Genomic DNA, 12,594 nt, shown 5'->3' on the forward strand with positions numbered 1-12,594 from the left:
TAAGCAGGGAGAACCGAAGCTGAACCTGGACGTCAGCACAGGGAAGGGCTGAACTGCTCTGCAGGAACACACGGAGGGCATTTGCGTGTGTCCGTGCGAGTCTGAGAGGGAAGAGAAGCGAGGTGAAAAGTGTGCTCAAGTCCCTCAGCTGTAGAAACTGCCAAAGGAGTTTGTTTGTTTGTTTGTTTTCCTTTTAAGAACAGTGGAAATGTGGGGGAAGGTATCCGGCTTCTAGAAAATCCGTAAATGGTGGTTCAAGACTGTCTTATCTAGATCTTAAGGGATTTGCAGACAGATCTCCTGAAAACGAAAATGTAAGTTTTCAAGGACAATGCATTCAAATATTAACAAACCACAATGCTTTTTGTCCCTCTAAGAAACAGTCTGTTCAGAATGTACCACGGTCGCCCCTGCCGGAGCAGACTCAGCCGTGGCGGGCGCCCACCCAGCACAGCAGAATGGCACGTTAGCAGGGTCAGGGTGCGACCACTAGTAGCGCGGACTCACGGTGACAGTGGCCAGGAGACCCTCAGGCACATTGGCCACGATGATGCCGATGAGGAAGATGATGGAGTCCAGGACATAATACTTCATGGACACCGCGATGATGAAGAAAAGGACGCCGATGGAGACCGCCACTCCTGCCACGATGTGAACGAAGTGCTCGATCTCGATGCCAATGGGCGTCTTCGCGTTCTGGACCCCCGAAGCCAGCGAGGCGATCTGCCCAATGATGGTGCGGTCGCCCGTGTGGATGACCATGCCCGTCGCTGTGCCTACAGGTGGAGCAGACACTTTATTCCAGGGCTCCTCAGCTAGGAGGGACCACAGCCTCACGGACCTCTCTTTGGTGGCTTACGTGGCCAGTCAGCACATGACATGACTAAGGCCGAACACCAGCTCTCTGGGTTCTTCAATTCCTCGTTTTCTCTTGGAGAAGCCTTTGCAGCAAGTGACGGTAAAGAGAGAAAAACAAAGCCTGAAGACGGAGAAGTGCTATGAGTGGAACATGCGGTCCCGCAAGCAGCTGGACTTACCTTCCAGACAGGTTGTGGAGAAGAAGCTGATATTCTTTGTCTCCAGGGGGTTCTCATGGGTAAACTCACAGGAGCGGGGCTGGGGCTCAGACTCCCCAGTGAGAGATGAGTTATCTACCTAGAAGTTTTGAAACAAGCTCAGGATCAGGCACCTTGTCCCCAGTTACACCGAGACCTGGAAAGACCACAGCAAGCCAGCTGGTCACGAGCACGATCCTCAGGGTGCCTGTGACACTCACCTTACACCCCTGAGCAGACAGCAACCTGATGTCCGCAGGGATCCGGTCTCCTCCTTTAATCTCCACTATATCCCCCACCACCAGCTGGTCTGCAGGAACTGTCTTCTCTGAATCTCGAATGACAAGCGCTTGCTGTGAAAGAAAATCATGACCCAGGCCTCAGATTCCCTCCTGGAATGATGCTGGCCCTCCTGCACCCTCCCCAAACCTCAGGAAGGGAGGCGCTAGGATCCACAGCTGTCAGAAGAGCAGAAAATGAAACAAAGACTTTTACTTGGGGCCTTAAGACCCTAAGACTATTTTTTCTTGAGTAGGAGCTCATGGAGATATTCTTCGACCCAGAAAATTCTGCCATGGGAGGGCCCAGCAAAGCGACAGCCCTGGGCCTGGCGGAAAGGGAGACCATTAAGGATGAACGATCCTGCTGGGAGGTCCAGGAAGGCTCCTGAAGGTTGAGCCAAAGGGTTTAATCATGTTGCTCAGGTCGGGAAAACTTTAATGGAGTGAGAGAAGGCTCTCCACTTCCGAGCACAAAGGATCCCAACCGAAGTCCCCTCTGTCCAGCAGCCCTGCAGACCAGCGAGGCAGCGGTTTTCCCGCCGTGCCGACAGCAGTGCGCAGTCTTCCCAGGGGACCCCTCCTGGGTTCCTGTGGGCGGAGGGATGGGGGGCCTCCCATACTGAGGGCACTTTGGGGCAACACGCGGGGAGGCTCAGAAATGGGAGCAAAGAGGGTGACACTTAAAGAATCAGAGGTCGGCCTCCTCGGTTCACGCTCAGAACCACCTGAACTGCTTTTGTCTAAACAGTTCACCAGCGCTGAGGCGCAGTCACAGGAGAGGCTGTGCAACGACTCATGTTCCTGCCCCGCTTTGCTCTCGACTAAGCACTTTTCTCCATCTTATCTCACTGATCATCTCAAAACCCTGGGGGGAAACAGGGGCTCCACAGAGATTAGGTCACTTGCCCAAGACTTTGCAGACAGCAGGGAGGGGGCCCAGGCCTCCAAGCTCCTCCACTCCCCCAGCCTGACGCTCGCTTATCTCGAGTCTCGCAGACACCACGGAGGGTGCCGCACTCACCTGTGGAATCATCTGGTGGAAGCTGGCCATGATGTTGGTGCTTTTCGCCTCTTGGTAATAGGCAAAGACCCCGGTTAAAATAACGACCAGGGCAAGCACGGAGCCCAGGTACACCTGGGTGAGGAGGACAGGCGTCAATCAGAAAAACAAGCATCAGGAATGGGCCAGATCCTAGGGCCAGGGTGCTCCACGGCCAGTGAGAGAGATGGCAGTAGTGTCCTGGTGTGATGCGCAGGCCACACAATTTACCCATTTGAAGTATATAATTAAGTGATCGTTAATAATGTACACAGTTGTGCGACAATCACCACAATCCATCATCCCATAAGTCCCCTTGAGCCCACTGGCCATCGTTCCCCACTCCAGCCCAGCCCTGGCAGCCACTGACTGATCTGCTTTCTGAATCCAGGGCGGGTCTGCTCTGAACATTTCGCATCAATGGAATCGTACAGTATGCGGCCTTTCGCATCTGGCTTCCTTCTCTCAGCATCATGTCGGCCAATACAGTTTTGTGTTTCAGTTCTCCGTTATCAGCAGGCACAGAAACTCTCCACAGTAAAGGGAGAGAATTAGCTTTGAGGAGAGAAAGCCTAAAAACACTTCACGTGGATATCGATTTTTTTTTTTCCACGTAGGAACTTTTGTGTTTCTCTCTCTCTCTGAAAAATTCATGCTCATACTGCCTCTGAGACACCAGAAAGTCAGATATAATTTCTGTTTTACACTTGGGAAAATGACTGATTTTCTCAAACTCATGTGGTGACTGATCAGTGGTGGACCCCTGACCCCAGCCCAATGCTCTGCCCTTGCGTTACGGTGCTGACCCCTCACCGCCCCCCACCCCGTTACCAGCAAACCCAGGAGGAGCCCCAGGGCCTTACGCTGTCCAGGGAGGAGGACTTATCGTTGGAGTACTGAATCCCATATGCGATCCAGCACAGGATGGCTCCTATCCACAGGAGGATGGAGAACCCCCCCACCATCTGCTTGAGGAACTTGATAATCTCCGGGGTTTCCTTGGGGGGGGTCAGGGTGTTGGGCCCATCCCGAGCCAGGAGCTCAGCAGCCCGGGTGCTGGAGAGACCCTGAGAAAGCAGAGCCAAAAGAAACAGAAATCAGATGTTTCCCCCGCCTTGGGTTGGATGTCACATTTCTGCAGAGGGTGGGTAAGGGTTACTATGTCCCAACTCAATCACTGCGCCACCCAGGAAGCCTCGCTTGTCAGACTCCGCCGTTCCCTCAGCGTGCCCTTCGGCCTCTCAGATGCCGCCTCGGGGAGCAGCGTGGCTGCTGCGTGCCTTCCTACACGTCTGCCTCCCCCGCCCACTGCGAACTCCTGAAACCCAGGCATCGCCTGCTCCTCACACTGCAGGTGTCCTTGTTGACTTGAACAGGTGTACCCAAATCTCCTGATGTTAAGACACCAAAACTTTTGAGATCTGAGATTTGAATTCACAGAAGGAAGCCCTACTTCTGCGGTGGGAGATTTTATGAGGCACATGGTGTGCCCTGCAGCCTTGTCCCTTTCCGGAAGGAGGGCTTGATAAGACCCTAATACGTCCTGGGCACAGGATTTAAAAGCAACCCCTGACCATGACAACGAGGAAGCATCCAAACCTTCCTGGGGTCACCACAGCTTCGCTGCGGTCACAGTCAAAGAACTGTCTGTGACCAAGCGCACAGCTCAGCGGAGGGCTTGGCCAGGGCTGTGGTTCAGACGGGCCAGCTCCTGAGGGGAACCAGCCCTGTCTCACATGGTGGGCATGTGGGGGGCTGGCATTCTCAAAGTTGCAGCTTTAGGCCACTCATTCTTTTCCACAAACCCTGAGCACAGTCCCGGGATTCTCTCCCCTGTCACTGGTTCTCTGATGACTTACCGTAATGATGTTTGTACCATATTTTGTTTCCAATTCCTCATTGCTGAGTTTGTGGTCATCCTGAAGCCCATGAAAAGAAGAACAGAGTGAATTAGATAATTCCGAGACTCAAACCCTAAGCCTTGACAAGCCCATGAAAGCTGGGAGTAGCACTGAGGAAGGCAGAGGGGCCAGGGAGTGTGGGATGAAAAGAAGGAACCTTTGTCCCAGGGGCTACTGCAGTGAGAGAAGAGAACCTGGCTGCAGGAGCGGTCACTGGCCAGGGGATTTTCTGGCCATCCCTGAATAGTTCAGACTTAACTTGCCATTTACCACAAAGTAGCTGTCCTTAGTTTTTATGAGCAAAGCAATGCATTTCACCTCAGTCTGGTCTCCAGCACATGCAAATCCTAGCACACCTGTTGTCCAGGCACCAGTGATCTGGACACTTAACTCAGACCTGAACTGTGGGATCAGTGGAGGGCTATGAGCAGTGCCAAACCACTTCATGTCCTGACAGCTGTTACCCACGCAGCCCTCACTGGGCAGGCGGTCTGGTAGAGAGAAGCATGCCTTTCCTTATTCCAGTACTTGAGACTCAGTTCACTGTCAGAGAAGCCCTCAGATTAAAAACCTGCCAAGGGGCTTCTCTAGTGGCGCAGTGGTTGAGAATCTGCCTGCCAATGCAGGGGACACGGGTTCGAGCCCTGGTGTGGGAAGATCCCACATGCCGCGGAGCAACTAGGCCCGTGCGCCACAACTACTGAGCCTGCGCTCTAGAGCCTGTGCTCCGCAACAAGAGAGGCCGCGATAGTGAAAAGGCCCATGCATCGTGATGAAGAGTGGCCCCCACTTGCCGAAAGCCCTTGCACAGAAACGAAGACCCAACACAGCCAAAAATAAATAATAAATAAATAATAAATAAATTAAAAAAAATAAAAAATAAAAACTTGCCAAATAAATACCGGGGCCGGGGGGGGGGTGGCCCACACTTGCTAATTTTTCCACAGAATCATTAGGCTAAAGCAGAGTTTCTCAACCTTGGCATTATTGACATTTTGGGCCAATAACTCTGTTGTAGAGGCTTCTAGCCACCAGCGCCCTCCCTTAAGAAGTGATAACCATAAATGTCTCCAGACATTGCTGAATGTTCCCTGGGGAGCAAAGTCCCCCTCTCCTCTCCCTTTGAGAATCTCTGGGCCAAAGGATAGAAGCCTCTTCCTGTGGCGGAAAACCCAGGGCTAAGTCTTCCTCACCCCATCTAGAAAACCCAACATTCAGGATTCTAAAACTCTGATTGTCTGAAACAAAAATTTATACTGTGACTGGTACCAGAACCATCTCTTTTCTCAAGTATATGCAAAAACGTTTCATGGTACAAAAGAGACTTTTTGCTCTCTCCTCAGCCAGATCTGCCTTGCTCATTCGTTCATTGTACCAATATCAACTGAATATGATATTGCTGGGGAGTCAAAGGATTAAGACACAGTTCTGTGCACAGTACACCAAGTCCTGGGCAGAGAAAAGTTAAAGGATGATTAGAGCCATTGGTTCCATGGATGGACCTCAGACTTTAAGGGGCTGTACTGCACTATCCTCTCCTGCTAGCCCGGCTCTGGGGATGAGAGCAGGGCAGGGTGCGGGAGTGAACTCTGCTGGAACAGGTGGCTCAGGCCTGAGTCACTATCCGCCTGGGCCTTCAGAAGCCAGGGATGCTATAGTTCTCATCAAGGTTCTAACTTGCTGGAGGGGTCGGGATGCAAGGGCATCAAAGTATGCAGTCACAAATTATAGGATTCTTGTGAGAAGGTTGTGAAAAAAGAGGGAAAGAAAGATGTATCTCAGCAAGGAAGCAAGGGAACACTTTGGCCAATACTGTGGAAATTATTTTTCTGTATTATACATCTTCACAAAATGCTCCAATCTCAAGGGAGGTTCTCATTGTAATTTACAGGCATATGATACAATGGATATATATTCACGTTATGATTAGCAATTTCAAGTAAGACTAGTTATGTCTTCACCCCTAACTGCTTGAGATACGTAGGAAATAAGAATGACTATCTCACTCTTTCTCCTGCTTTCTCTGTAACCCTCTTAACAACTCCAAGAGGTAGGTACCATTTCTAATTCCAATTTTTCAAAACAGGGAACTGAATTTCAGTCAAACTGGGATTTCAATTCAGGTCAGTCCAGTTCCAGGGGTGTGGTCTTAAGTGTCATCAGAAGATACATGGACAAATGCCTAGTGGTGTGTGCTGTTTAATGAGCTCTCCAGGAAAAATAAATAAAGAGCTCCGATTTGTAGCATTTACTGATTTCTCACCCCAGTCACACTTCAGGCTACTAATACAGTATCAGTCAGCTTGCCGAATTCCTGAGTGTTTAACAATTGGCTCAGTAGCACACGTGAGCACACAGTACTACCAGCTGCTCAAAGAATCACAGCTTTAAGGTCTGCAGTGAAGCGCAGGGACAATCTAGCATAATCTCAAACTCACGGTAGAAGTTTCCCCTTTGGCATTCCTGAGATGCAGTGTCACATTTCAGTTCTAGGGCAGCTCTTTTCCAGGGCAGCCAGCTTTACTAGAAACAGGGTTGCACGTCCACAAAACACTTCCATTAAGAACACTCTCATTCCTATCTCACTTTTCCCCTGACAGACCCACAAAACTTGTTTATTTCCCATTTTACGTAAAGAAAATGGAGCTTCAGCGAAGCTGAGAAGTTTGCTCCGAGTCACAGACCAGCCACGGAGAACTGGACCTCAGCTGAGCCTCAGGTTGTCTGAAGCCAAGCCCAACTCTCTTACCGCTGAAATTCTTCCTCGTGAGGCAAATATACCCAGAAACGTAGCAAGTGTAGGGCTTTTGGTTTTCCTCCTGGGTGGTTCTGCCTCACATAGTTCAATCTTATCAGCTAGAATGTGGCAGCTGGCTGCTTAAATCATCTCAGCGAAGCCGCCGGGAAGGAGAGCGGTCTGGGCCATCCATGCCGGTGGAGACTGGAATCAGAGACTCCGCTCTGAGAGTCCCACCTGGGCGCGCCTACAGCCTGAATGCACGGAGCTTTCAGAGGCCTGACCCCCGGGCAGATATTATCACACCATTTTTTTTTAAAAAACAAGGAAACAAGTCTCAGGGCTTTTCAAATTCTTGAGACTGAATTTTCTTCTGTGGGAGGTGGGTTATAGGGGCGAGCTCTCAGCGGGGAGGGCAGTGCCCAGGGGCACCCGTTTGGCTCAACTGACCAGATCGAGTTCTTTCTTAAGCTCCTCTTTCGGCTGATGCTTTTTGCGTTCCAAGCAGTTCTTTTTCAGGCCCCCGTACTTCTCGCCATCCCCCGTGTCAGTTTTCCCAATGTCTCCGGTTCCACTGAGCTCCACAGAGTAAATTTCTGTTTTCTGAAAGAGAAGCGGAGGTACGGTGCTGGCCCGAGGTGGGTTCTCCAAAGCGGAGCTGAGGCCTCCCCGGCGGGACCTGCAGGGAAGACGCGCCGCCCTCCCTCCGGCCGCTCCTCCCGGGAGCTGCTCCCTCCCCGCCCCGCGAGCAGCCCCCCCCGCGCCGCCTCCCTCCTCCGCTGCGGTGCGCAGGGCTGGCTGGACGCGCGCAGGGCTGGGCAAGTTATTTCCCCCAGGAGGGCAGGGCCTCCCTCGTGCCTGGTCCCCACGGGACACGCCAGCGCGCCGTTCCTCGGCGGGGCGCCCACTGAACTCCTGGGCCTCAGAGGCCGGGGCGGCTTCCGGGCCACAGCGCCCCGGCGGAGTCCCCAGCCCCGCGCCGCCTGCGAATCAGGACCCCCGCGGCCCCTGCCCCGCGTCTGGCGTCGCGTCTTCACGCCGGCAGCCCTGGGTCTCCGCGCAGCGGAGGGAGCCGCGCGGAGCCCGCCCACCCTCTCCTCCCGCCCCGCGCGTTCGCGCCCCGGCTGCGCGCACCGGCCTCATGGCGCGGGCGGGGGCCCCGGGGGCGGGCGGGGGCCGAGGCCGGCGGCGTGCTCCTCGCTCCTGCGGCAGCCGAGCGCCTACCTGTCTGGCTCGGGCGGCGGTGCGGCCTTAAATGTGCGGCCCGGCCCGCCCCGCCCCTCCAGCGGGCTGCGCGCCCGGCGAGCATGGGCCCGGTGGGCAGTGCGGTTCCGCGCCCCGACCTGCCGTGCGCCCCGCCCCGGGGAGAGACCCCGCCCGCCCGTCTCTCTGAGACCTAATTGCTCGCAGGTGGGGATTGCAGCTCCCGGTGTCCCGGCAGTAGGAAGCCCCGGACGATCGTAGAATCGGCTTCAGGGGGCGGTATGGGGTCAGAGCGAACCGGGGGATAACCTGGAGACCCTCCGACGGGCAGCCCCGTTCCTCTGCAGGGTCCAGACGGGGATGGAGGCGCTGTGAGGCCCGAGGGCTCCGGACGTGGCGCCCCGTGGGGACGGAGCCTCCCCTCCTCCGCAAGGGCTGCCCCACAGTCGCCATCACCCCCCTTCCCTTCTTCCCGAAAGGGCAGAGTTTGAACTCAAATCCCACCCCCTCAACCTCCCACTCCCCCCGCCCCCGTGCAGCAGGGCAACAGCAGTGAGTCACTGAGTCCTAAGGGACGGGAAGACTGCGGCGACATCTGGTTACAGATACACATCACAGGTTCTCCAGCGTCGCACCTCAAGCAGCAGTGTACTGCTGGGGAGGTCTGTGTAAGGAGAGGCAAACTTGGTATGAAACTTGTTCCCACTTTGCTGGGAACCCGGGAGAAGGGGTCCTGCAGGCACACAGGGGCTGTTCCTGCTCTATGTTCTGAGACACGAGGAGTAGAGGACGCCTAGAGAGAGGGCCCTGGGCTCCAGTGGAGTGCACGCTCCCGGAGCAAACCCGATTCACGCTGACTTGATGAGGGGGCCAGGAGAGAGGGAGGTGGGGAGAGGAGGTGGCGCAGGTTTAAAAATGAGTAAGTTGGGGACTTCCCCGGTGGTCCAGTGGTTAAGACTCCGCACTCCCAGTGCAGGCAGGCCGGGTTCCATCCCTGGTCAGGGAACTAGATCCCACATGCACGCTGCAACTAAGAGCCCGCATGCCGCAACTAAAAAGATCCCGCATGCTGCGATGAAGATCTCGCTCGCGGCAACGAAGACCCCGCGCAGCCAAACAAGCAAACAAATAAATAAATAAATAATAAGTGGAAGCAACCCCCTCGCAGAAGACTGCTGTTAATCTTGTTGGTGTCAAGTTTGGAGAAGATCTCAGTTCCCACCAGCTGCACGGCAGAGAACCCTGTCCTACACTGTATGGTCCCGCAGAGATCCCGGCTTCCGCCAGGTGTCTGTCTCAGCCACTGCTGCTGTGGCCCCTGTGGCAGCCTCTGATGCCGTCAGGTGTCCTGGGTGTGACCTTTGCCACTGCCCCACACCCACCCTAACTCCAGACGTACTGCTTCGCCGTTGCCAGTCACCTTGCCCCAGAGTCCCGCGAGGAAATGGCCTCCGGCTGTGTGTGATGCAGGCACCTGGAGTAGTCCTCACCTGAGAGAGACGCAGACTCACCTCTCTCAGGCCCCAGGGCCTAGCGACCCTGACCTCCACCCAGTCTGGTGACCTCTCCTGGGCTGGCCGGAAAGGCCAAGGTACAGCCTGGGACATCTTCTCAGCCCGAGCCTGCAGTAGCAGCTTCTACTGAAGCTGGGTTCTCCTGTCTTTGAAAAGAAGCATATCCACGCTGGGTCTCTTCTAGGACTTTTCTAAGTGACAGATATTACATATTGGGACAGGCTGTCATAATATATGTAACTATTCCTAGCTCATTTTAATCAGTTAATGCGCTTAACGTATTTGAAATTGCACTAGACGTAGGGGGTGGTTGGGAGAAATGGTCCTAACATTGTGTTATTCTCTGCCCTGGAGAAAGTTACACTTGAGTTGAAGACCCAAACTTAACAAATAAACGACTGTAAGTGATCCCAGAAAGAACAGAATTTAGCACTAAATGGTATAGGTTCTAAGTGCTTTAGGCGTTTAAAGATGGGAAGATCTCATTACTTAGAATTAGTTATCCAGATTTTTTCTCTCCCTTAGCAGCCTCCATGAGAGGTGGGCGAGAGGCAGGTGGGCCTGTGTGTGTCAGTTACTCCTGGTCCCTGAGAGGCCCCTCCTGCTGCAGTCCTGGGGGACGGACCTCGCCCTCTGGCTCCCGAGGTGGAGGAAGAGGATCCAGGCGACAACTGGACGAGGAAGATTCCCTTCCGGCCTCACACCCACCACCCTCGTCTCCCATGCACACGGCAGCCCCACACACCTGTGTCCACCCGCCCTGCCAGGTTATGACTGAACAGCATTTCTCCACCTGTGAGGGCCTCCTGGAGTTGCAGTCAGAATGAAAAAACAAAAACAAACAAACCTTCCATCAAGCAGGCTTCTGCACTGTTTCCTCATTTCTTCATTTATATGGGCGTATGAACATCCTGCAGAAAGGAAACTGGCTTCCAGAAATCAGCACCTGTGCTGTGGTTATCGCCCTGCCTGCGAAGCCCAGGGCCAGGTGGGCAAGATGCTCCTTAAACCTCCTGCGGGGGCTCAGGCGGGCTGGGGTCAGCCACACTCACCTTTCTCCTCGTGGATACGCTCCCCCAAATGTTAGGGCACTACGGCATTCGTTCTCTGTGACTAATTTTGGGTAATAAGAGCCCTTTTCAGAAGATTACCATTTTCCTTTTAATAAGTGTTTGAAAAATACTGATTGCATTCTGAAGTCTTTGATTTTTGTTTTTTAATCTTAGGGGGAACACAGATTTTCCCCACTTGAATCATCTTCATCTTTGTCATGGAAGTTATAACATATATACATATGTAACATATAAGACGCATAATATGTATGATATGAAGGATATCATTCATACAAATATGTTGGGCTAACTTTGCAGGAATTTGCCTCTTCTGATGAGTGAGGTGATGCTCTCTTGGCCACCAGCTCCCACATTCTTCAGAGTTAGGGAGCCAAACGCAGACACTCGATATTTATTTATTCCTGGAATATTTATTGGAGGTTTGTGATATGTATGTTGCATCACACCAGGTCCTTCCTGGGAAAGAGCTTTCCACCTGGTTGGGGAGGCAAGCTACATCACCCCAGGTAGAATATTCACATATGACAGTCAAAGGCCTGACGAGGTCCAGCACTGAGTTGGTGGGCAGAAGCCAGACTCCAGAACAGCCGAGGAAGGAGTGAACTGTGCAGTGGAATGATGGGCACTTCCTGAAGTGGGTTGAGGGCCAGTGCATTTTGAAGGCTGGGCCACCTGACTCAAGGGGGGCAGGGGAGGGCACTGGCACATGCCACAGACATGACCGAGAGTGTTTCAGGGAGTAGCAGGAGGCCCTGCTGTCAGGGTGGGCTCCATCCGTGTGCCTTGGGGGACGCTTGACGATGAGATGGCATAAAGGAAACGATGTTTTGGGAAGATGAGAGGTTCTGCAGCAAAAGCGGAGGGCCGGGCTTGCAGCTGCCCCGACGACATGAGACCTGAGCCCAGCTGCCCCCATCGTAGGCTCCCGTCAGCCAGCAGAGCGTCAGCGAGGTTTGAGTGTTGGCACCCTGACGCCCTGAACACGTCTAGGCCCTAAGCAACCGTTATTTCAGATATAATTTGTTTGTTCTGTCAAGAGTCTTTGAAATGAAACAAGGGAAGGAAGGGCAAACGATGGTCACCCAATCTAAGTTAGAGGAGTTTCTAGGCTCTCCCCTCTGGGTACCCCCCATAAATGTACATGTATCCTGTGTTTCCAGGGTGAACTGAGCTGTTCTAAGGTCTGGGGGGAGGGGAGCTATGGGAGTAAAGAATATCATAAGAGGCATGCTCTGTCTCATCCACAAAGATCAGCTCCAACCTCATAACAGTGATGAGGGGCTGTCATCCTTTACAAAGATCTCAGTTAATTAAAAAAGAGTGTGACCTTTCCCCAGGGATGTTAACAGAACTGTGTTCATCTCCCCCAGTTTTCATGCCTGATCTGTCCCTGTGAGATGCCAGGCTCGGTTTTGGGGTGAGAAGAACGACCTGACCCTTATGGGGTCAGGGTTCCACGTAAGCCAGGCACAGAGGACAGTCGCTTCCTCATCTTGGTTACCTCTCGTCCTCTCTGATATACTTTAAATAACTGTCTGTGATAACCCAGCACCTTAAGTCAGCCTGAAGTAAGCTGGCCTAGCTCCATGAACGCATCTCTCCTGGGATCAGCGCTTCAAAATTCCAAAAGTTTACTCTAGAAGCAAACGGGAATAAAAGAGAAGGAAGACAGCCCAAATGCCCGGCTTCATTCACACCAGGGCCCGACTTAGTCCTTGCTGATGCAGAAAGGTGCACAGGAATGGGCCATCCACAATGTGGTGCAGACTCCGCAACGTGGCTAGGCTGGGC

The 12,594-nt window shown here is 53.3% G+C and overlaps 1 protein-coding gene across 1 annotated transcript in view; it reads right to left on the bottom strand.

The window, feature by feature from the left end:
* Positions 1-8,177, bottom strand: part of ATP12A (ATPase H+/K+ transporting non-gastric alpha2 subunit) — a 28,374-nt gene extending 20,197 nt beyond the window's left edge. The window contains exons 1-8 of the mRNA XM_057532907.1: positions 8,148-8,177; positions 7,464-7,616; positions 4,235-4,294; positions 3,239-3,442; positions 2,358-2,471; positions 1,277-1,408; positions 1,038-1,155; positions 508-776 (exon numbers count right to left, since the gene is read on the bottom strand). Of these exons, the coding sequence (XP_057388890.1) occupies positions 508-776; positions 1,038-1,155; positions 1,277-1,408; positions 2,358-2,471; positions 3,239-3,442; positions 4,235-4,294; positions 7,464-7,616; positions 8,148-8,156 (1,059 nt within the window). The 5' untranslated portion in view covers positions 8,157-8,177. The remainder of the gene's footprint in view (positions 1-507; positions 777-1,037; positions 1,156-1,276; positions 1,409-2,357; positions 2,472-3,238; positions 3,443-4,234; positions 4,295-7,463; positions 7,617-8,147) is intronic.
* Positions 8,178-12,594: the final 4,417 nt, after the last annotated feature.

Source organism: Balaenoptera acutorostrata, chromosome 18 (genome assembly GCF_949987535.1).
Source record: "Balaenoptera acutorostrata chromosome 18, mBalAcu1.1, whole genome shotgun sequence".
In the NCBI taxonomy this organism is placed as follows: Eukaryota; Metazoa; Chordata; class Mammalia; order Artiodactyla; family Balaenopteridae; genus Balaenoptera; species Balaenoptera acutorostrata.